Genomic DNA, 24,582 nt, shown 5'->3' on the forward strand with positions numbered 1-24,582 from the left:
TAGGAAAGGAAGACGCCAAACTGGAAATCAGAAATAAAAATAAAGGGCTGCTGGGAGGGTTCCAGTGTAAAAACAGCCACAGCAAGAGACTCACAGCGATAAACCAAGGCTTCACCCTGCCGTTTGTTACCTGCCTCTCCACAGTCCCTGAGAAGGCAGGGAGAGTCCTGGAGGTGGCGTGGGATCACAGAATTTAGGAACAGTGAGTGAGCCAGGCTGCTGGCGCCCAGCCCTGTGAGGAAGGGGGGAGCAGAGGATTCGGGCAAGCGGGCCGGGTTGTTCCTCGAGCTGAGTGCACAGAGCCCAGAACCCGTGAGCCCCGCCCTGCGCCGCGCCCCTAGACCTCCCGGTTATCCGCAGCCACCGAGCCTCCCCGCCGCCTCCGCAAACCCAGGCTCGGTACCCAGGCAACGGCAGCGGCAGCCGGGTGGCCCGTGTCAGAGACTGCCGGCAATGATGTGAGTAGCACACGCGTAGTGTGTGTGCCTGTGCTTGTGTGTGTTTGTGTGTGCGCGCGCGAGCGCGCGCGCGTGTGTGTGTGTGTGTGTGTGTGTGTGTGTGTGTGTGTGTGCGCGCGCGCGCTCGCGCGCCTAGTTGGTGTCTTTGTGTTACTGGCATTAGGTAATTTGAACAGGGTTTTCCCTTTTTTTTAAGTTTTTGACTGGGTAGTACTTCAGGGATCCGAGGATCATCAGGTCTGGACACGACCGCATTACGCCTGCTCGAAGCACTTGCCAGGCCTTCAGATTCTTGTCTCATTCTTGCTCCAGACTCGGGTGAAACCAAAACATTAATGGCAAGAAGCTTTAGCCTCCCGGCAAGAAACCAACATCAGCAGACAGAATGGAGCTGGTGTCTGACACAGGTCTACTTCCTCTGAAATGCAAGCCACCCCTCTCCCGACCCCACCCCCGCCCAAACCCTTAGCATAGTTACTGCTGCTTCCCAGGCATCTCCCTGGATGCTGGCCTACTGTTGTTTCCCTCCAAGTCCTGAATGAAGAGTTTCGGTTCAGTAGACACCTACACGTCTTCTCTGAGCCAAGCAGGCACCGGGACAGGAGATACAACTGTGTTTCCCCCTATACTCTGGGATCAGAGTATACCTAAACCAGAAGTTAGGCCCTCAGCATCCAAGTTGCACTGGGGATGTAGGCAAAGAGTCAGCCTTCTATTGCTGTGATAAAACAGCAGGACCGAAAGCAACCTGGGGAGGAAAGGGTTTATTTCATCTCACTGGCTTACAGTCCATCACTGAACTAGAAGCCGTGGAGAAACAATGCTTACTGACTTGCTCCCTATGGCTTCCTCAGTGTGCCTTTTTATAGACCCCAGGACCCACAGTGGCCTGGGCCGTCCAGTCATTCATTACTTAAGAAAATATCCCCCACACTTAGCTACAGGCCAATCTGATGGGGGCTTTTTCTCAGCTGAGATCCCTTCTTCCCAGATAAACTTAGCTTACAACAAGGTGACAGAAAGCTGGCCGGCCCAGGGACTAAGGTGTGTTGACTAAGGTGTGTTGTGTGTTTTTTGGCATAAGAAGTCGTTAGGGTAAAAACCCCATCAATTATATTCTCGACAACTTTGGAGTGCCCACAGAAAGCATTAAGAATGAGCCGGATGTAGAGGTACATGACAATTAATCCCAGGACTCAGGAGGCAGAGGTAGGTGGATCTCTGTGAGTTCAAGGCCAATATGCTATATTCTATATAGTGAGTTTCAGGACAGCCAAAGCTATATAGGTAGACTATGTCTCAAAAAAAAAAAAAAAAGAATAAGCCAGAGGTGTTTGTGATAGCGACCCAGGCCTGTGAAGTTTATATGTGAATGTGGAAGCTGACATTCATGTGCTTCTTGCACGTATTCTTGTGCAAATGTGTCCGTGATAGTAACAGGGTTTGTTTTTTTGTCAAACTCCCTTGAAAATAACAGAATTCCCTTTCTCCCACAGAGCATGATGGTCCAGGGTTTATCCGGTAACCCAGTGATCTCAGGACTCTAGATTGCTGTCTGTGATTAGCCAAGTTTGATTTTTTTTCTCCATGAGTGAAAGCTGACTGTTAAGGTTCCAAAACACATGATCAACCAAAGCTTTCCCCAAACACAAATGGACACTTAAAGACAAAAAGTTAAATTTTTCCACATTTTTTTCCCTAAGGAGAAATATATTAATCTATTGGCATGAATCCTTCATAGAGCTAGACCAAAATCTGAAAAAGAGTAATGTTATAGAGACTGATTTAGAGAAGCCCTGATTCTAACCCTAGGGCCATACAAATAACCCACTGTCTGTAAGCAGAGACTGCTCTTTCACTTCCCAGCTGCCCAGACCCAAATAATCACACAGAAAATGCATAAATTACAACACTGCTTGGCCTATTAGCTCAGGTTTCTTATTAACTAACTCTTATATCTTAAATTAACCCATTCCTATTAACCTACATAACATGACGAGGCTGTGGCCTATTAGCAAGGTTCCAGTGTCTGTCTCCTTTGATAGCTACGTGGCGTCTCTCTGACTCTGCCTTCTTTCTCTCTAAATCTCCTCCAGCCTCTGGCTATATTCTGCCTGTCATAGGTCAAAGCAACTTCTTTATTAGCCAATGGTAATAAAACATATTCAGAGCATACAAAGGGGAATACCACATCAACTGTCAAATCTGAATGAGTGGCTTTTAGATATGAAGTAAGCCGTATTTATAACACACAAACCACCCAAATCTAAAAATAAGATGTTAAATTTGCAATTATTTCCCATTTGAAGGAAGATAGATTAATGAGAAGCAAGAATTGGGTCTCTCCTTATTTTGGTATCATTTTCTTACATTTGATATCATAATCTTCCTATTACATCTGAAGAGCCAACAAAATCACTAAGGTAAGGAACCAAATAGGGTAAGCGATGCTTTCCTTTGTTGGCTTGGCCTCATGTGATCGACACACCTAGCTCTCTCAGAGAAGGTTATTCTTGCAAAGGGAAACATCCTAGCCATTTCAGGAATTCTCAAGGAAAGTTTTAACCTCCTCTGTGTCCTGGCCTGGATTCCTCACTGCTGAGTAGGGGACCTTTTGATATGTGAACCTTATATTAAAGTTAATAAGCAGAACCCAGAACTAGAATATTTGTTCTACATAGAAACTTCCTATGGGAGCCTGGAATGATGGCACCCTGTGGAGGGTCAGGCATGTGGTTGCTAAATGCAGTGCTAGCCGGCTTGAACGACAGAAGGGAGAGCTTCCTCAAAACAAACAAGGAAAAACAAATAAAAGATATTATATGAATCTGAGAACCTACTGAGTCAACACTTGAATGGGTGAACACCAAATGTCAGAGACTGTTAATACTGCAATCTTTGTGGAATACTTAATGAGTAACCGTGGTAATGAACTCTTAAATGTATACAACACAGAGTATTCCAACAGCCAGTCCATTCATGCTGCTGTAACAAAATGCCACAAGCTGATTCATGTATTATGTAATAGAAGATACTCATTCCTCACAGTTTTAGAGGCAGGAAGTTCCAAGGTTGTGATTCTTAGGGATTTGGTGTCTTCTAAGAGCTTGTTCTCGGTTTACAAGCCAGTACCTTCTTGCTGAATCCTCATCCTCACTTGGAGGGATGGAGGGGCAATGCTGCCTGACATTGCAGAATAGGAAGAACTGCTCCTTCCGCCTCCTTTTACACACACACACACACACACACACACACTTGAGACAGGTCTATATGCCCCTGGATGTCCTGGAACTCTCTATGTAGACTAGGCTGGTATTGAACTCACAGAGCTTTGCTGGGATTAAAGATGTGTTCCAACAGGATGTGGTGGCTCACACCTTTTCTCCCAGTACTGGAGGCAGAGGCAGGAGAATCTCTGAGTTCGAGGCCAGCCTGGACTACAGAGTGAGTTCTAGGACAGCCATGGCTATACAGAGAAACCCCCCTCTGAAAACAAACAAACAAAATAGGTATATGCCACTATCCCTGGTCCTTCAGCCTTTTTTTAAAAAGCAGTATTCCATTCAAGAGAGTGGATCACTTCGTAAAAGTGACTCAATCCCTTTTTAGGCATCTACACCATTTACTGATATCCCTTTTGGTTTAAGTTCCAAAATATGAACTTTGGAGAAGTAGATGCATTACAAATGGTATCAATCAATATATGTAAATTCTCAATAAGATTCCCCTCTAAACATTAGCCTAACCATATCACAGGCAGGAAATGCAATGCTTAATCTTGATTGTCAACCGTTGGATTCATAATTACCTAGGAGAGTAGACAATGGGGGTCTAACCAAATGAGCTGATCAATCACTTGATGGGTCATAAAATTACTGCATTATTAGTAGGTAGTTAAAATATGAGATAAAATAAAGTATCTCATATTTAAAATGTAGATCTTTGGGATGGACCCTTACTGGCTATATCTTACTTTGGCCAATTCCTTTATTCTCTCTCTCTCTCTTTCTCTCTCTTGCTCGCTTGCTCGCTTTCTTTCTCTCATGCACGTGCATGCACACACGTTTGTGCATGTGTGTGCGTGTGTGTGCTGTACTGCAGAATGGAAGGAAGTCTTCTTTAGCAAACACCTGATGTTATGGGAAGGTAAATTTATAGAGACTTTTCAGAGTCTGCTTCCCTTGCCTTAGAGAAGGACAAGGATGAGACGGGTCCCCTGTCACCTGCCCCATTTGTTGGATTTAAGGGTTTTCTTTCATTTGAGGTCACATTTCTGTCTCTGAAAGTTCCGAAAACTGCTGGAAAAGATCCCTAAGCGCTTCCTCACCTGCTCTGAAAACCACGAAAACGGAAAATGATCTCAAATTACAGCGAGTAGAATTAAATTACTCCCAAAAATATCAGAATATATACATGGAAACTACTGTGACCGAGGCAAACTGTATAATTGTCTCTTCTCTGAAGCACAGATTCTCTTCTAAATGTACTCAAAGCTTCACATGGGGGAATCTCACTGCGCCAGTCATAACAATCCAGACACGCAGACAAGGCAGGAATAAGAGACTCTTGTCCCTCAGGAGATGGTACGATGGGGATAGGGTCCCTCTGGTGACTCATTCCTGCAGCCAACCCTGGAAAGTTACCTGAGCACTCCTGATTGTGGAGTCAGCCCATTAGCTAGGGCAACCTGTGTGTTTCAAAACACAAGCCTCAAGGGATGTTGGGAAAGGAATTAAGATGTAATAGATCAACAAGGGTTTATTTCAAGAGCAGCCAAAAACTCGATAAGAATGCAGATAAATACATTGGATTCAAAGAAAGGGCCAACCATGGAAAGGTGAGAGCATTCTGACTTAGCATGGGTCCACCCTCTGAGTTCCAAGGCAAGAGAGAAGGGAATTTAGTCATCTCTTTCCAATGGTCTTCAATTACTGCTGTGCCTATGCTGTGTCTCCTTCAATCCAGACCTTGTTCCTCATCCCTGAGTCATCGTCTTTGAAATTATGAGACATGGAGGATGAAGATAAGACAGCTGGATGTCAGGACTCAAAGCCATGCACTGGGACCAGTCACACAGCTTCTGAGCATCAAGAACCACAGGTAAGACCACCAAGCAAAGGCAGGAAACCCCAGCTGTTCCCCTAAGCACATTACTAAGCTGAGAGAATGGTTTCTCCTCACTCTTTACCAGTCAACTAATAATTCTCCCTGAAGGGCCAAGTGACACACTCCTAGAAAGCCAGCATTCGGAAGAGTAATGCAGAAACACTATGAGCATGCAATCGCCTGAGTTACCTAGTGAGACCCTGTCTCGAAAGAAAGAGAGAGAAGAGAGAGAGAGAGAGAGAGAGAGAGAGAGAGAGAGAGAGAGAGAGAGAGAGAAAGGGAGGAAGGGAGGGAGGAAAAAAGGAAGGGAGGGAGGGAGAGAGAGAAAGAAAGAAGGAAAGAGAGAGGGGGAGGGAGGGAGGAGGGAGAAAGAAACAGAGGGGGAGAAAGAGAGAGAAAAGGGGAAGAGAGAGGAAGGAAGGAAGGAAGGAAGGAAGGAAGGAAGGAAGGAAGGAAGGAAGGAAAATCTTCCTCATGCTTAATTCCCATGATCACATAGACCAAGGTATATAATGTCTCTCAGTTTTCCTCCTAAGGTCATTGGTAGCTGTCCCTACCTGAGGTTGGCAAAATAGCCTTGTGTGTTCCTGGCCTAAGCCCTAGAAGGATTTTGTGTGCTTGCCTTCCTTGCTCTTCTCTACTCTCCCTCCCTTCCTCCGTCCTCTCCTTTCTTGAATCTCTTTGGTATATTCGCCTGCTATCGTCTTGAATTACATCTTAACTATACCAATTTTGGTGCCTAGTATTGTACAGTGTAACTTTATGTTTATGTGACTCAAGCATTTAAAACTCTAAAAATAGGGATGGACCCATTGTTAAATATTCTTCAGTGGTTCTTTTTCTAAGCACTAGCTGACTTATTGGCAAAAAAGTTGTGTGTTTCTTTATATAAGGTATTAGCCTAGATTTTAATAAGGGCAATTTTATTTGAAATGCGATAAGCTAATAGCTAAAAGATGAGTGAAAACACGGCTTTAAAGATTTAAAAATTCTGTTTTAAATGCAGGAAGAGAGAGTCACGAACCTCAAAGAGGTATATGGGAATGAGCCAACAGAAGACAGTAACCTGCTGAACAGTGGTGAGAAGAAGCCCCCTGAACTGGCAACAGAATCCGGTCACTTGCAGAGTCTGAGGCGAATACTGGCTTGCCCTCCACATGACTCACTAGGCAAAGTGATAACAAACGGTGCGTATACGGCAGGGATGAGCTCAGAACATCAAACATAAAGTCAGAATGAGAGCTTCCAAAATCACGTGGTTCAAAGGACAAGAAGAAACGTCCTTCTTAGTTAAAGCTACTGGATGAGACAGCTGAAGATGGTTATGACTCCGCTCCACACAGGCACTGGGGGTGGGGGGTGTGAAAAACTCCATCATTTCAAAGTGTGGTTTCAACGGTGACTGTGGGCACCACAGAGCAGGGATTGAAGAACATTTTCCATATCTGAATAATTCCACATAATCACCGTAAGGCTCCAAACGTCTGAGTACCGGGGAAGCATTATGTAACTGTTGATGCCGTTACAGCAATAGCAGTGTGACTAATGTTGAGCAAACAGTGATCATTTTAGGATTCTAATCAAATCCTGTCATTTTACAAGTAAGAATCTTGGTTTGCAATCGAACCAGTTCTCTGTAGACTTTGAGAAGTTTGGAGGGAGGAGAAAGATTTATGCAGATTGTTTTGGATATTGTTTCAGTTGAGATATATTGGTCTTTTAGTTTATGAAGGTAACCTGAAATGTTAGAAATTTGATGAGTGTATACATGTTTATAATTACTGATACAATTTTTTTGTTCACAAAGGAAGAAAGAGAGGGAAAGAGTGTGTGTGCATGTACACACATGCACTTCCACGGCGTGTGTGAACTGGGCGATAATACAAGAAAGAAGGGGTTGAAATTTTCTATAAAAGCAAATTTTATAACAAATTTGGAAACTGTTGAGAAATGAAAACATGATTGCAGTACATTGTTTCCTGAACACCAAGTCTCAATTCTCAATTACCAGTTCCCTTGACCTTGCTGTGTGTGTATGTGAGAGAGAGAGAGTATGTGTATGTGTGTGTGTGTGTGTGTTGCTTTGTTTCAACAAATGTTATGTGTATAGCTCAGGACTCATGTTCCTCTTACCTCAGTCATTCCAGTGCTGAGATTAAAGGCCTGCACCACCCACCCAGCCTGAGCTAAGATTTTGGAACTGTACTTTAGAAGGGAGCTCTCACAGAGATTTTTATCCTTTTCATGCAGGACAATGGAAACAAATATAATATGTTATGCTTTAGGCAGTGTATGTTTTTATTGGAAAAGTAAGATTCTGAACCCCTGTGGGAAAACTAGGTCTCAAAGTATAACTAGCTGAAGATACTTCTTCTCTCTTTTATATGATTTTTTAAACCTTTAGCACTGAAAATATGATAATATCTAGTTTAAAAAATTATAATAAAAACAGATACTGTTTGCCAGAGGAATATGTAAAAATGAACAACGTGATTTGAGAACTCATTTTTATTTCTATCCTTTTCAGCATTTTGTGGCACTATATGCTTCCATATGAACATGTATATTCCCGTGTGTGGGTGCATGTGTCTGTGTGTATGCACTTGGTGCGTGTGTGTGGAGGCCAGAGGTTGACACTGGGCCTTCCTTCCTCCCTCTCCTTTTACATAGCGAGGCTGGTACCTCACTCTTCGCGTGACTTGGCTCCTGGGACCCTGACTAGGGATTGACCTAACTGGGGTGGCAAGGAAATAAAAAGACAGATGCACAGAAAAGCTAGCATCAGGTGGGCTGGGCTCTCTGATGGAGAAGCTGCTGCAGCACCTGGGATGCTCCGCCTGTTTATTAAGTCCAGCTGAACACAGAAGAGGGCTTACTGCACAGAGATAAGTAAGGAGCTGGGGTTATTATGTATAGCTGAACAAGGAGCAGGTTTAGCTAACCTCCGTGGGAGCAGACTGAAGGGGTTTGTTTGGGCCCAGTGCTCACTGATCTGCCTAGGCTAGCTAGGTTGTCATAGCGACATCAGCACTTACCTGCTAGGAATCCAAATGCTCCTCACACTTGCATGGCGAGCACTTTACTCACTGAGATCTCTCTCCAGCCTGAGAACTCTTTTTTAAATTTAAAATTGTTCCAGAACCATTCCTGGAAAGTAAGGGTTCCTGGTACATAAGCATGTGCAAACTGTTTTCCTGTTTCTGATTCTGAGATTGATGGCTCTGTTCTGTCTTTGCTCCTGTGTCATTTAACACACATAAACTCTTCTTGGGAAGTAATTATTACATCAAAACTATGTTTTCCCAAAATCATAAATGACAAATAAATTATTGACTGTCTAAGCCTGATTTAGAGATACCTTATAAATATACACATAAATAGCATTCACAAGTGTATTTCAGGAACTGGGAATAACAAGAGAGTTAGAAGAGAAAACAATCTTAGCATGGAGAAATGAAAACTCCTAACTCTGTGAAATTACTGGAAAGTTCAGCTTACTCCTTAACAAAGTCAGACTTAGCATCTGGCAAATCATTCTACCTGCGACATTTTCTGGGATTGTTAGCTTGTATACTCTATTGAAAAATACTGAAAGTACCTTAGATATTTCACTGAAATAGTAGCTTACATCTCTGAAAAAAAGTTGATGTTTTAGAGAAAGAGGCGTTTGTTTGGTCACTGGGTTAATTTTCCTTTTCTTTTTGTGATAGCATAGCAATGGGCCATGTTCTTTACTTTTGTAAGTGCGATAATTCTGAGCAAACGTTGACAGTAAAAGAAATAATGGTTAATATTTAATTCCAGGCAGAACTAAACGTTGGGAGTATAACTGGAGTCTGGAGTGCAAATATTCTCAGGTTCCTACCAAGAGGGCCGAGACAGTGATTGTTCTCTGTAATATCGGTTGTTCCTGTGTTGCAAGGCGGTGGTTCATTCTGGCGCTGTAGAGGAAAACGGGGCTGAGAACGGGTGTACTGACAGGCGCTGCCAAGCCCCCTTAAGCAGGATGGTGATTACCTAGTTGTCTGCATCACCACGTCCTTTATAACTCATGGTTATAAACATTTGCATATGGAGTCAATGTTTATTCAAAAATAACTTCAGAATACAACAAACTTTGCATGTAACAGTTTTCCTGATGTTTTGGGTTTATTTTTGTGGGGTTTTTTTTTTTTTTTAAATTATGTTTTTCTTTAGGTACCATGGTTGTTCTTTTATGGGCTGTGGTTTGGTCAGTTACTGGCCCCGAGTGTCTTCCTGGAGGAAATCTGTTTGGAATCCTAATCCTGTTCTATTGTGCTGTTGTTGGAGGTAAAGTTTTTGGACTCATTAGGTTACCAACATTGCCTCCTCTGCCTCCTCTTCTTGGTGAGTGTGAAATGCTTCCTGATTTCCTCAAAAAATGATAGCGTTAAGAACACTCTGGGAGGTTTTGAGAAATAAAAGAATGAAATATTTCAGTATTTGCTGTCTTGGAAACAAAAGCCAAATTTTAATTTAAATTGTGTGTGTGTGTGTGTGTGTGTGTGTGTAATAGTTTTACGGGGTCGGTTGTTCTCTCCTTTCATCTTTTTTTTTAATATTTATTTATTTGTTATGTATACAATATTCTGTCTGTGTGTATGCCTGCAGGCCAGAAGAGGGCACCAGACCCCATTACAGATGGTTATGAGCCACCATGTGGTTGCTGGGAATTGAACTCAGGACCTTTGAAAGAGCAGGCAATGCTCTTAACCTCTGAGCCATCTCTCCAGCCCCCTCTCCTTTCATCTTTATGTGGGTTCTGGGGACCACACTCATGTCTCCAGCCTTTCGAGGCAGACACATTACCAGACTTCATCTCTCTGGCTCCAATCATTAAAGACGTTTTATGGGCCAGTTGTTCAATGTCATGATTTTTTTTAACTAATTAATATGAATTTACAATTAAATAGTTCACATGTAAAAAGAAGAGGGATGAGTACTCCAAATGCATCGCTTCCTAGCTATTTTTTACTACATTTCCTCTTATCTAAGCTCTCGAGGTCATGGCTGTGCCATTTGATGGTGTGCCTCTGCCCGTTTTCTCTGAACTCCATAAATGGTAACTTCAGGTGCACACACTAAAATCAGCTATGCTAAGCATGTCTGTGATGCAGAAACCAATAAATACCACAAGGTGGGGCTTGTTAAAATTGTTTTGTTTTGTTTGAGTTTTGTTTTTGTTTTTTTGAGACAGGGTTTCTCCGTGTAGCGCTGGCTGTCCTGGAACTCAGAGATCTGCCTGCCTCTGCCTCCCAAGTGCTGGCATTAAAGGGATGCACTGCCACCATGCCTGATTATAGGCATGAATGACCTTTCATTCCTCAGCGATGTGTTAGTTTTGGCTTCACATGTATGTGTGTGACCTCCTAACATTACCCCTTCTATAAATAGGGTGGCCTAAATAGTTCTGGGTGTGAGCAACATAGGTTGGACTCTGTGGGGATAAAAATAACCATAAACAAACTTAATAACCATAAATAAACAGGTACTACAGGCCTCTCCATGGTGTTCTTGATAGACCAGGGCAACAGAATTCAGGACTCAGGTTTGTTTTTTTCTAGACTGAATGTCAGGGGTGAGAAATGACAGTTACATGTTAAGCAGCGTCTGTAGCAGGTCACAGTTTGTCTCTGTTTCTATACAGTGTCCTCCCTTTAGTAAACGTGTTTATCAGTGTGAAGTGTGGTTCTTATGCGAACACAGTGAAGAGGTACAGCAGAGCAGGTGTACCTCAGAGACCTCAGGGTCTTTGATAGAGGGATCTTTCCTTTCATATGTACTTGGGGCCTAAATGTGGGCAGAACTCCCTTACACGGACTTACAGTTCCCTTACGGAATTCCCTTACAAGGTTCAGTTACACTTAGCTACCCACAGCTCCTGGAATATGAAACTTTTTACGCCTTTGAAACATCCACTCTCTGTCCCATGTGCCAGGCCCTTCACCGTCCCCTAACCCCTGCCCTGGACCCCCTTATTCCCCTGTTTTTTTTTTCAGTCTCCTATAGTTGGGGTTGTTGTTCTTGTTCCTCTGAGGGCAGAAAGCTTGTTGCTGTGTTGTAGTCCCTAGCATTCGTCTGTAGAAACAGAACTCATAATCCTCTACAGCTGGTTCTGTGTTCATCGTCTTGTTTGAAATAATGAAGGCACCCAGTAAATGGTAAGCAGTAAGTAAAAGAGGAGGCACTGTCTGGCACGGCAGGGCGGCGTCCGGTTGCCATAATTGTTTTCCAAGCCTTTACAAAGTCTGACAGACTGTCTCCTGTGAAGGAGAAGTAGAATCTGTATGAGTTCTTATTGATAGCTCAGGTAACCTGACATTGCCAATAGTTTTAGGAGCTGTTCGCCCTCAGGGATGACCGAACTGACATTGGATTAAGGCATCTTATTTGGGATTTGATCATTATTCCTTCGAAACGCTACCACTTTGTGTGTCCCTTCTGTGCCCAATTATTCTGACAATATTCATTATTCTAATCATCTTTACATACGAAAGGTATTTCTTTGACCCTTTTATTTATTATATTTTTTAAAAATTATGAGTTTAACTTCATTTCATCCAAAGACTAAGCATAGGGAAAACTAGACTGCAGTCCCTGCCGTGTGTAGAGTAGTGATGGAGAAAAGAACCCCTTGTCTGAAGACTTAACCAGCTCTGTTTGACTGATCCATTCAAGGGATGCTGCTTGCTGGGTTTCTCTTGAGAAATGTCCCAGTCATCAGTGAAAATGTCCGGATCCAGCACAAGTGGTCCTCTTCTTTGAGAAGCATGGCCCTTTCTGTCATTTTGGTTCGTGCTGGCCTTGGTCTGGACCCAAAGGTATGGAGTGTGAATTTCTAATTATTGAATAGTAAATATGTCCTGCTGACATTCTTCTTGCAAGTATTTATAATATTAAGCTCTGGGAAATGAGTGGACAGTGCATGTGACAGTCTCAGGAAGAGGCAGGAGCTTTCACAAGGGAGGGCCACTGTACTCCCTCCTTGGCCTCAAGGAGTCCAGATGTTCCCGGACTATGTTGTGAAGGAACTGGTGTTACTGTGGAGGGGAAGACACAGATATAAGTCATAGGAGAGGTAATGATCATGGGGAGACAGTGTGTCATGCCCAGTACATGTGCATAGGGCTAGTTACATTGACTCAAGGAGCTTTCTTGCAAATGGAATGAGTCTTAAGTATGCTTTTTACCCATATACCTTTGAATGTGCAGATGAGTGTTCTTTGGAGACAAACATCCTCATCTGGCCTCTTTCTGGGGCTGTGAGCCACAAGTCAAATGGATAGTCAGATAGTTAGTATATGGGTTGTAAACACAGACCTTGAAGTCATCTGCGTGACTGTAAACTTGTGCCTTCCTAAAGGATGACATCTATAAAGAGGACCAGCAGTTGCCTATCGCAGGATATCTGTGAGGACTGGGTACCCTGTCTCCCAAACCTGCAGAATGTAGAAATAGCTGCTGAATAAAGCTAGCTGGAAAGACACGATGGCCAATCCTGGCTGAGCAAGCGCTGGTGATGATACCGTCCACATGGTGCAGGAACACATAAGTGTGTCCACTCTTATCTTTCAGGCGCTGAAGAAACTGAAGGGGGTGTGCGTGCGCCTGGCCATGGGTCCCTGCATCGTGGAGGCGTGCACTTCTGCCCTTCTTGCACACTTCCTGATGGGTTTGCCTTGGCAGTGGGGCTTCATACTGGGGTAATGATTTTTTTTTCTTTTTCTATGAAAATATCGAGGGGCATTTGGAACTTCCTGGTTCCAATTAAGAGATTGTAAAATCACATCTCCTGAAGAGAGCCATAACATACATCATCGACACTCCAGCATAGCACAGTCTGGACAGTCTAGCTGTAAGACAGAGTTTGTGTCACTGTGGTAACGAGCTTGGCAGTGACTGCAGTCAGATGAGCTACTGAAGAAGTTGTTTTGGGTTTTGTTTTTGTTTCTCACTATGCCCAATTCCAAGCCCGGGAGTTAGCTGCTGGATCCCACCTCAGAGCCTCCATAAATGGTTTGAAACACTAAGTGTTCCTTCTGCCACCAGACATGGCGACTTGGTGGCTTCTCTACACATTCTTTCTAGTGTCCTGTTTTCACATCCAGTGGGTGACAGCCACAAGACGTGTACAAGTGAAGAGGATATAGCGGCAATTTGGTGTATACCTAAGGGCAAGAGGAAATTCCGACCTGTCAGAAGTCCAGCCCCAGCTCTGTGATTTCCAGTTAGCCAGTCTCTCTGTGCCTCGATGGCCTTGCATGTATCTGTTTCTCAATGTTACAGTGAAGAAATGAGTTCATATGTGTGAGCTCCTCACAGTGGCTGTCCAGAGCATAGCGAGTGTGTAAAACACTTCCCAGCCTTACACCTGCACCATCCTCATACCTCATAGCCCCCGCCTTCAAATCTGTCGTCTTTTTTCACATTTCAAGGTCTAAGTGAAGCCCTGTTGATATATATATATTTTAAAGCACCTACTATGGCCTGACTCCATTACTGACCCAATATCTCTCATGATGCATACATTTTAGGCAACCTAGGTCATTGTAAACAGATTGCCCATACATATGCTTCAAAGAGCAGTGTTTTATAGAGCTTTCTGTCTACCTGTTTTTGGTTTGGTGTTTCTGAACTGTTTGAGAGACTGCAGTCATCCGAAGTCCAACCTTTTTTTTTTAAATAGTTATTTATTTATTATGTATACAATATTCTGCCTGAAGGCCAGAAGAGGACACCAGACCTCATTACAGATGGTTGTGTGCCACCATGTGGTTGCTGGGAATTGAACTCAGGACCTTTGGAAGAACAGGCAATGCTCTTAACCTCTGAGCCATCTCTTCAGCCCCCCCCCGCCCCCGAAGTCCAACCTTTAAAGGCGTAGAGGAAGGAGGCATTGTTATGAATCCTGAGGTCGTGCGCAGTTTCCTTCGCCACAGCGTCTGATGCCCGGCTGCTCAGTTTTGTTGTAGGTGCTGTGTCTCCAGCCGTCGTGGTGCCTTCCATGCTCCTTTTGCAAGAAGGAGGCTACGGGGTTGAAAAGGGCGTCCCGACTTTGCTCATGGCCGCTGGCAGCTTTGATGACATTTTGGCCATCACTGGCTTCAACACATGTCTGGGTGTGGCCTTTTCCACAGGTAATCCCACCTGTCAAGAGCTTGGCTGGTCTCTTGTTCTGCAGAGACAGTGTTAAAGTTTTTAAAGTAGGGTGTGATTGCTTAAGGCAATGCCTGTGTGGTAGGCGCTGGGTCCTTCCCCAGAGCCATCACTAACCGGAAGCTGCCTGTCTTCCCCCTGCTAGATGAGTACAAGAGAGGCAGGTACAGTGTAATGAGGCTGACAAGGAGTTGTTTCTTCAAGGAGAGGTCAAGGAAAGTTTAGGTGTAGAAACCACAAAAACATGAGGAGGTTTGGGCATAGGCACACATAAGAGACAGCAGTCTGGGTGGAGCTGGGAGGAATCCTTTCCTCCTCCTGCCTTCAGCCTTTGTCAGTCCCTTGTAAGTTAGGCTTTACAATGTTATGTTCTTGCTCTATAACTAATGAATGCTCCCTGCTTCCGTAGGAAGAATAGCTCATAGGTAATTGTCTTTAGTTTACTATACAAATCTAGGCAAACTTACATTCCCACAATTTCCCTTGTGTGAACCTTTGAAACAGTTCTCAGCCTTAGCTTTGTGACAGCTTTACCTAGGGAGCTTTCATTTTCTTTCTTTCTTTCTGTTAACATAGACGTTACCTTAGGCCAATTAAAACAGTCACCCTTGGGAATGCAAGCCAGTGTAGCCATGACTAGGAACCATGGCTTCAAAGCAACAGTGTTGCCTTGGGGTCACAGAGGAGGCAAGAAGAACAAACAGTGGACAGCAATCCTTAGAGGAGCTTGCTTTGAGCTTTCCATAGCTCAAGAATCTTCTCTGCTGACTGTGTTGTGTCACCTCCGCTGGCCCCAAGGTCTGCTCACAGCAGTTTTGAATTTGAACCTAGATTTCCTGATAGTATTTTTGGTACCAGCCCAAGGATTTGTTTGTTTGAAACAGTGTTTTACCATACAGGAAACTGAAAGTACTGGTTATATTCTAGATTCTAGAGTAATTCTTTCTTCTTTTTATTTTTGTTTGTTTTTCCGGTTTTTTTGTTTTGTTTTGTTTTTCGAGACAGGGTTTTCCTGTGTAGCCCTGGTTGTCCTGAAACTTGCTCTATAGACCAGGCTGGCCTTGAACTCAGAGATCTGCCTGCCTCTGCCTTCCAAGTGCCAAGGTTAACAGTGTACACCACACAATTTCCTGTACAATGTGTTAATGTAGACTTTCAAACTGTAGTTTCCTGAACCCTGATTGCTATGAAGGGAAATAGGTTCTACCTGCCCACTGCACCGTGATACCCTAAAGGGGGGTTAAGCCACACGCAAAGAAAAATCCTTCTCAAGGAAACTTCACAAATAATTTATTTCAGATTTATTTTTACAATAATTGATCAGGTGTTTTACTTTATCAGGTTTTTAAGTTGCTTTGATCTATAGATCCAGCTCTTGTAACTTGAAAGCTCAGCCACCTCTTTCCCCCATTCATCTATGCATATAATGCAGTAGAACAAGTATTAAACTTGAAAATCGCAAGAGAAAGGCTAGTTCCACAATTTTTGAGCCAAATTCGAAGCAAGCTTTAATTAACTACTGGCAGGATGAAGGACTGTGGCCAGGATCGTTCCAGGTGTCCCAGGAAATGACAGTGAGTTAAGTCACGTTTTGCAGAGGCCTTAAAAAGCAAAACCCATTAAGTCCACTGAATTTCCCATCTGGTCCAATTAGGGGCACACATATATCCTGACGTACTTCCTGCCCACGTACCTCCCACCTACACGGGATCAAGCACATCTAGTGAGGTTGGGTCAAACACACTTGTTTAGGGGAGTGAAAATATTGTTACCTTACCCTTGGGTAAGTGGAGCTTACAGGTTAACTGAGGCCTTTACGCAAGCCTGCTCTGAATGATGAATTTTATCTTTCATAAGTTGGTAGGCTTAAGAAAACTCTTAGGTAAGTAAACCTATGGAAAGTATCTAAGCCACACCTTATTATGGTTTTGAAAATCTTGTCCAACAATGTTTTTCCTTTCCTTAAAAGACAGAAGTAGTTTTTTTGTTTTGTTTTGTTTTTTCAAGACAGGATTTCTCTGTATAGCCTTGGCTGTCCTGGGCTGTATACACCAGGCTGGCATTGAACTCATGGATCCTGTTGCCTCTGCCTCCTGAATGCTGAAACTAAAGGTGTGTGCCACCACACCTGGCAAGAAACATTTTAAAAGATATTTAAAGTCATCTCTATTGAAAATATGGAGAGTATAGAGCTGGAGAGATGGTTCAACAGTTAAGAGCACTGGCTGCTCTTCCAGAAGACCCAATTTTGATTCTCCCAGCACCACATGGAAGCTCACAACTATCTGAAACTCCAGTGCCAGGAGATATAAGGCCTTCTGGCCTCTTTGGGCTCTGCATGCATGTGGTGCACAGACATACATCCTGGCAAAACAGCTGTGCACATAAAATAATAATTTTTTTAAAATGTGGCACCTAGGAACTGTCTGTAAGAACTCCCTTCTGCTTGGCTATAGGATCTCGCTTGATGACGTTAGACTGAAGTTAGTGGATTTGTGGATTTGGAGTCCTGGCTAAACTTTTTCTTTCCATGTGTTTTTCAGGGTCTACAGTTTTTAACATCTTCAGGGGCATTTTGGAGGTCGTAATTGGCGTAGCTACTGGATCTTTTCTTGGGTTTTTTATACAATTCTTTCCGAGCAGTGACCAGGTAAAAGAAGCAAACTGAGAAAACCATGCTGCAAATTGTCAATGGAAGAAACTTCTAGAACACCCTCCTCAAAACCAGATGTGCAGGACATCGCTGAGGAAAGGGTCCCTTATTTTTAATTGCTGATTGCTCTGTTGGTGCTATGCATGAGGCTGAGGACTACACACATGAGGTCTAATGCTGCTCTGGAACTTCCTATATATAACTACGTATACTTAATGATTAATATAAATATATAGTATATGTGTATACATGATACATAATTTATATTATGTGCATTTCAAATTTCATTGTAAAACAATATTAGTGGCAAAATAATAGGATATGTACATTGTCAGTAGGTGTATAGTATGCAACTAAATCAAGATTTATAGTGGATTTTTGTAGCCAGTTAAGTATCAAAATACTTTAAATTCTAATGCTTTCAAACAGAAAAAGACATCTCATTATACTGTAGTAAAACATCTTTCTCCAAGGTCAGCTTTCTTAATGAGAAAGCTTGCTTCCTTCAGATGTTAAACAAGCATACGGAAATGCTATCTTTATAAAATTTACATTATTTTGAAATTTCAGAACACTCATAGTGGCATTGGAAATTTGACTAAAGCAAGTGCTGTTTGTAGAGTATTCTTTAGTTTCCATATAAATTCTAGGTATAGAATAATCCATCATTAAAAATTAGTTACTTGAAATAATCAATCTGACCAACTGTTTTTCCTTCAGGACAACCTTGTGTGGAAGCGAGCCTTTTTGGTCCTGGGCTTTGCTGTGTTAGCTGTGTTCAGCAGTGTGTATTTTGGCTTCCCAGGGTCAGGAGGACTATGTACATTGGTCATGGCTTTCCTTGCAGGCATGAGATGGAGTGACAAGAAGGTATGCTTTATTATAATTTCATTCCCTTATGACTCTTCTTTGATAATAATCTTTCTTTTCAGCTCTTTCTTAATGCTATATTAACAAACCTTCTCATCATAAGAGCCATTTTCTATATATACACCAAATGTATAGCCACTGTCCATATGCATATGCCTTTGTCACAGAACTTGGAGTTCATCCATTTAACTTGATTGGCTACACTTAGCTAGGTTGGCTGCATGGCCACAGAGCTCCAGGGATCTACCGATGCCTCTGATTTCTTACTTATAGATCTCAAATCCCAAATAATCAAATAATTCAATTTTTGGCATTTATAAGTCTACATAATAAAGTTTTCTTTGCTTCTCTTTTAGTCAGAGGTAGAGAAGATGATTGCAGTCACCTGGGACGTTTTCCAGCCCCTTCTGTTCGGCCTGATTGGAGCCGAGGTATCTATTGCATCTCTCAGACCAGAAACTGTTGGTAAGACCTTCTCAATGGTTCTTGTGCTAAGTCTTTAAATCCCAGCTTGGGATACCTTCAGTAGGTGTTGTTTACCATTGTCACAATTGTAGAAAGAATTAGCTAGGACCTTTAGAGAAGTTGAGTAGAGAATAATGCCTGTTACTCTGAGTGAAAAATCAGGCCTACCTCTCCCCAATATAACTGGTTCATCTAGCCCAGTTCTGGTCAAGAGCTAGAATTTGAAAAGTACCAGTTAATTCTGTAATGTTTTCTCAAGGATTGGAGCTGCTGGTATTCACTCTTTATTCTACATTCAGACCACATCGCGTTAAGACTGTCTGGATTGTGCTTGCAATAATTAGCTAATTTGTAAATATTCCCTTTCCTTACATCCCAAACCAGGAATTCTATTCCTTGCTATCCCCTATGAATTGCAAATATCTCCCCTTATTCTTACTCGTCTTAAAAAGGAAATGTGTCTGTATAGCCAGATGCAGTGTCTGTGTGTGAATGCATGTGCACCCACGGCCTAGGAGCTCATGTAGCGGCTCAGGATCCAGTTTTCGCTTTCCACCTTGTTGGAGCAGTCAGTCTTTCATGTCGCCGCTGCTGCTGCTGCTGTCCCAGGAGGGCTGGCCTGAAAACTCCTCGGCCAAAAGTATCTCCACCTTCCATCTTACCTGAGGAGTGCAGGCATAAAAGATGCATGCCACGGTAGCCGGCTTTTTAAGCAAATTTTCAGGGACTGAACTTGGAACATCAGCCTTGAGGGACTAGCGCTTTTACACCATCTCCCTAGTCCTCTTGGAAATTAAGGAACTGACGTCCAACAGTGGGCCGTGCTCCTTCTGTCAAGACCCAAACTGCAAGTTTGCAGCACGGCCTCTTATGTGTACACCCTGATCTTGAGAAAGAACTCTCTCCTTCCTGAGCTGCAGACAGTCTTCAGCAGTCTGCTTGGATCCTTCCTCCCATACTAGCTGATAAGTATCTTGACTAATGTGTCTAGTCTTATACTCCGTGAAGAAGTCACAGCTACTTTAATGAAAAGATTGGGCTATTTTTCACTCATCTATAGTCGCTTACTGGCTTGTGTGCACTTGGCTTAACCTTACCACATGAACAAAGCGGTTTTTGTTTCTGACTTCTTCAAGCTTTGAGGCTGTTCAGTCTATACAGATGAGATCAGGCACATTCAGGATGGTATGGCCGTAGACAGATCAGTCTATATAATATTTATTCTGTTTACCCATTACCTTGTTTAAGTGGTGACATGCATTCTATCATCGATTTTTTTTTTTTTGATTTTTCGAGACAGGGTTTCTCTGTTGCTTTTGGTTCCTGTCCTGGAACTAGCTCTTGTAGACCAGGCTGGCCTCGAACTCACAGAGATCCGCCTGCCTCTGCCTCCCGAGTGCTGGGATTAAAGGCGTGTGCCACCACTGGCCGGCTCATCGATTTTTTTTTTTTTACATTGTTTTATCTTGCATGTTTTGCCTACATGGATCCATGTGCTCCACATGTATCCCTGGGATCCGAAGAGGTCAGGAGAAAGCGCTGAATACCCTGAAACTGGAGTTACAGATAGTTGTGAGCCAACATGTGTGTGAGAGGAACCGAACCTGGGGCTCTGCAAGAGCAGCATCTGCTCTTAACCGCTAAGCTGTCTCTCCAACCTCACCTTATATCATTTAATACAGTCATATTAAAGCACTGGTTCTCAATCTTCCTAATGCTGTGACCCTTTAATGCAGTTCCTCATGCCATGATGACCCTAACCATAAAATTATTTCCATTGCTACTTCATAATTGTAATTTTGCTACTGTTATGAATTATAATGTAAATATCTGATATGCAGGATATCTAATATTCGGCCACTGTGAAAGGGTCATTCAACCCCCAAAGGAGTGGTGACAATCATGTTGACAACCACTGTGTTAAATAAACATGGGGAAGAAAATGTGGCTCTTTCTAGAAAGGTATTGTGTCCACCCCAGTATTTAATGTGCTGACATTAGCTTTATGGATCTCAAAACATGAGGAAAGCAGAAACATCAACATCTAATTCAAATTTCCTTTGTAAGAATTCAAATAGTTGATTAAATCCTGGTCTTGTAAAGAAAAGATTTTAAACAATTATATGATTGAACTTATTGATTTCTTGATCGATTATATGCAACTATTTTTGTATTTAATATTTTAACATTATTCCTATTGATAGTATTTTGAAAGGTAGATTTCCCCAACATCTCATTTTTTTCTAAAACCTGAATATTTCTTTCAGGTCTTTGTGTTGCAACCCTCGGCATTGCCGTACTGATACGAATTTTGACTACATTCCTGATGGTGTGTTTTGCTGGTTTTAACATAAAGGAAAAGATCTTTATTTCTTTTGCATGGCTTCCAAAGGCCACAGTCCAGGTAGGTAATGATTTTAGAAAGCCATATCATTTTAACTGTTACTTCTCTATGACACTTAAAATATTGAATAAGAAGACTTACCTAAGTTGGTGGAAGTAAACAGTTGATAAATGATAGAGATAAGTGAGTGACTGCCTGGTTGAAAAGTTGGGTTTATGAAGATTTTATACTAATCTAATCTAAAAGTTTCATTTGTGATAGCTCATTTAAATTTCTTTGGGTCACCAGGATGAAGGTTCAAAATCTGGGTCACCAAGGTGAAGGTTAAAAATCCAAAAACTTCATTTAGACTAGAAAACAGCCTTGGCCAGAGAGGAGGATTTGAGCTTTTATCATTTAAAACCCTAAGTCACCTGAAAAGAGCCATTTTAACTTATCTCAAATCTCCCAAGATGAAAGAAGAAAGGGAGGGAGGGAGGCGTAGGAAGGAGGAGACAAGCATGGCCCATCTTAATGTTTGGAAATCTCTCAATAGCCATAGGATTGATGATAAATTACGTTTGTCCAGATCTTTATACATAATGAAAGAAAGTTATTAAAAAGGATTAAGATTTCTTGTTTTGTTTTTCTGAGACAGGGTTTCTTTGTGTAGCCCTGGCTGTCCTGGAACTCTCCGTATAGACCAGGCTGGCCTCGAACTCAGAGATCTGTCTGCTTCTGCCTCCTAAGAACGATCCACATTGTCATTGATCTACTGGGGACCTTGTAAATGTCACTCTTGCTTAGGGGGAGACTCTTGTACTGATTTCCTAAATGAGTAGTTGATGTTAACTATTTTATTCACAGCTAGCTGAGCCTCAGTATAATAGCTCAGTCACTTAAACCAAAATCTGTCCATTCAGACACACAAGTGATAAAGAGAGCACATACAGGAATCGTTTAACATTGTTGAGCATTCCTTTATCAGGATATCTGGAAATGCTAATTAAATTAGAGTTGTAGAGGTTATGATTTCTGACAAATATTAACGATCTATGATTGTATTATCTATTTTGAAACTAATTGCATTATATAACTCAAGCATCCTATAGACTATTTTGTAGTTACTGGAGTAGCAGACTTTTAATTACTTTTTTTCATGCAGTGAAAGTCAGATATGACTTAGGGGGTTTGTGAAGGTGCATACCTGCTGTATTTACATTCTAGGCTTTGTATGGCTGTGTAGCCCTGGCTGTCCTGGAACTCCCTTTGGAAAGCAGGCTGGCCTCAGACACATAGAAAGCCGCCTACCTCTGCCTCCCGAGTGCTGGGATTAAAGGCGTGCGCCACCACCGCTGGACCGTGTGTCACCACCACCCACCCTACAATTTTTAAAATAAGGATAAATTACATATATAGAATGTGCTGGTCACTGTATGCCTTGTGGAGGCAAACAAGTCACTCCTCAATATCCTCTGGGAATGAGTTTGGAGCCCCTCTATAGATACGAGATCTGCAGACACTCAAGGTATTATAAAAGCTTATTGTCCGCATATAACTTAAGCATATCTTCTACACTCTTTCAATCATTTTTAATTACTTGTCATAGCTAATATGATATGAATAGTTTTTGTATATTTTAGACAGTAATGATGAGGAAACATCTGTGCTTGTTCGTACAGATGCAGAATTCTGTGGTATTTCTGCACTCCAGTTAGCTGAATTCACAAATAGAATAAATGTTTTAGCAAGTATGGAATTTTAGTTTTTCTTCTGTTATCATTACATTAAAAACAAGGAGGTTTATATATAATATGTATACAAATAAATATTTATATACAAATATTTATAAAGTTATTAATAATTTGGCCTATGATCTGTCATAAGAAGTACATTTTTATAAGAAGTATATATTTTTAAAATATCATGCATTTTAAATCACAGTTTAGCATGCACACATACCCTAAAACACACACACACACACACACACACATACACACACACACACACACACAACAGAACTGGAAGAAAAATGTATATTGCAACGCAACAAGTCATGTTTCTGCCCCAAATTCATAAAATGTTCAACTACTTTTAAACAGGATAAGCCATAATAACAAAGAGCCTAACAAATAACAAAGGAACTTAATGAGCTAGACTTTTATTTTCTTTCTTTCCAGTAGCCAACTTTGGACATTCCAGAGGTGACAGGCTGGCTATCACTCTCAACATGTACCTCTTACCTGCACGTTCAACCTGTGCTGATATTTTCTTCCAGTGGGGAGGGGCGGCTACATGTGTTCATTCTGTTTTGGGTAACAATCCATGTTTGTGTCTCATCTCCACTCAATGGTCAGAACATAGATGCACAGTTTATCTAGTTGCAAAAGAGACTAGAAACCTAAGATCTGTTTTGTCAGCAATGTGACCCACTGAAACCCAAGCGTTCCAGGATAGCAGAACGAAGAGCATTCGGGTACCTATGGGCACTTGATGCATGGTCTCTCTCTTCTTCTGTTATCTTAGATGAAAACATTGCTCTGCTCTTTGGTATAAGGAGTTAGCCAGATGGGTTGATGCACCTTTTCCTGTGTGAACTAATAATATTGCATTTTACCTCTAAGAGAAAATGAGAATTTTCAAAATAGATTCTAATAGATATATATTAAATAAAATGCTTTGCCACCTCCTGGGGCAAAGAATGCACCAAATAACTGATAAATTTAACATCCTTCTGAAGGTCCTTACCACAGCCATGTTTCATACTGTTTGAGAATTTGCATATGCTTCAGAGAAAACATAGTGATTTAAAATTTCATCCACCTCTAATAAATATAACCACCCCTTTAAGCTTTTTATTTATTAAGGTGATAAGAACAGGTACCTGACTTGATCTTAGCCAAAAGTCTGAGACATGATAAGTGTTTTCTTTACTAATACAAATTCTTTAAGTTAAAATATAAAACAAACAGTAACTCTCATCTTTTGTAAGAGAAATTGATCATATACAATGAATGATATTTCATTAATACTGCATATCTATTTTCCCCTAATATTTTGATATGTACAGACCTGATAGTACATGATCCATGTGTACCGACCGCATAAGGAAGTGTTACTCCCCATGGGAGGGCAGGGAGACTTTGTAGATTAATCAAACCAAATTCAGGACACTTTGAACAAAGACTAATTTGTATTAGTAGAGCAAAAGGAAGAGCCACTTGTTTTCTTTTTATTTTTTATTTTTTTCCGTTTATTTATTTATTAAAGATTTCCGTCTCTTCCCCGCCACCGCCTCCCATTTCCCTCCCCCCCCCCCAATCAAGTCTCCCTCCCTTGTTAGCCCATAGAGCTATCAGGGTTCCCTGACCTGTGAGAAGTCCAAGGACTACCCAACCTCCATCCAGGTCTAGTAAGGTGAACATCCAAACTGCCTAGGCTCCCACAAAGCCAGTATGTGCAGTAGGATCAAAAACCCATTGCCATTGTTCTTGAGTTCTCAGTAGTCCTCATTGTCCGCTATGTTCAGC

At 41.9% G+C, this 24,582-nt stretch overlaps 1 protein-coding gene across 2 annotated transcripts in view; it reads left to right on the forward strand.

Annotated features, from left to right (window-relative positions):
* Slc9b2 (solute carrier family 9 member B2) overlaps positions 1-24,582 on the forward strand; it is a 27,086-nt gene continuing 2,504 nt past the window's right edge. Inside the window, exons 1-11 of one of the 2 annotated variants that reach the window (XM_026784194.1) lie at positions 1-458; positions 5,424-5,558; positions 6,571-6,751; positions 9,762-9,932; positions 12,264-12,406; positions 13,161-13,288; positions 14,547-14,722; positions 17,285-17,391; positions 18,115-18,264; positions 18,621-18,729; positions 20,997-21,133. In XM_026784194.1, the coding sequence (XP_026639995.1) occupies positions 5,469-5,558; positions 6,571-6,751; positions 9,762-9,932; positions 12,264-12,406; positions 13,161-13,288; positions 14,547-14,722; positions 17,285-17,391; positions 18,115-18,264; positions 18,621-18,729; positions 20,997-21,133 (1,392 nt within the window). In that variant the 5' untranslated portion in view covers positions 1-458; positions 5,424-5,468. The remainder of the gene's footprint in view (positions 459-5,423; positions 5,559-6,570; positions 6,752-9,761; positions 9,933-12,263; positions 12,407-13,160; positions 13,289-14,546; positions 14,723-17,284; positions 17,392-18,114; positions 18,265-18,620; positions 18,730-20,996; positions 21,134-24,582) is intronic. The other variant, XM_005357319.3, reaches the window with a different exon arrangement.

The sequence above is a fragment of the Microtus ochrogaster genome, chromosome 21 (assembly GCF_000317375.1).
Source record: "Microtus ochrogaster isolate Prairie Vole_2 chromosome 21, MicOch1.0, whole genome shotgun sequence".
NCBI lineage: Eukaryota > Metazoa > Chordata > Mammalia > Rodentia > Cricetidae > Microtus > Microtus ochrogaster.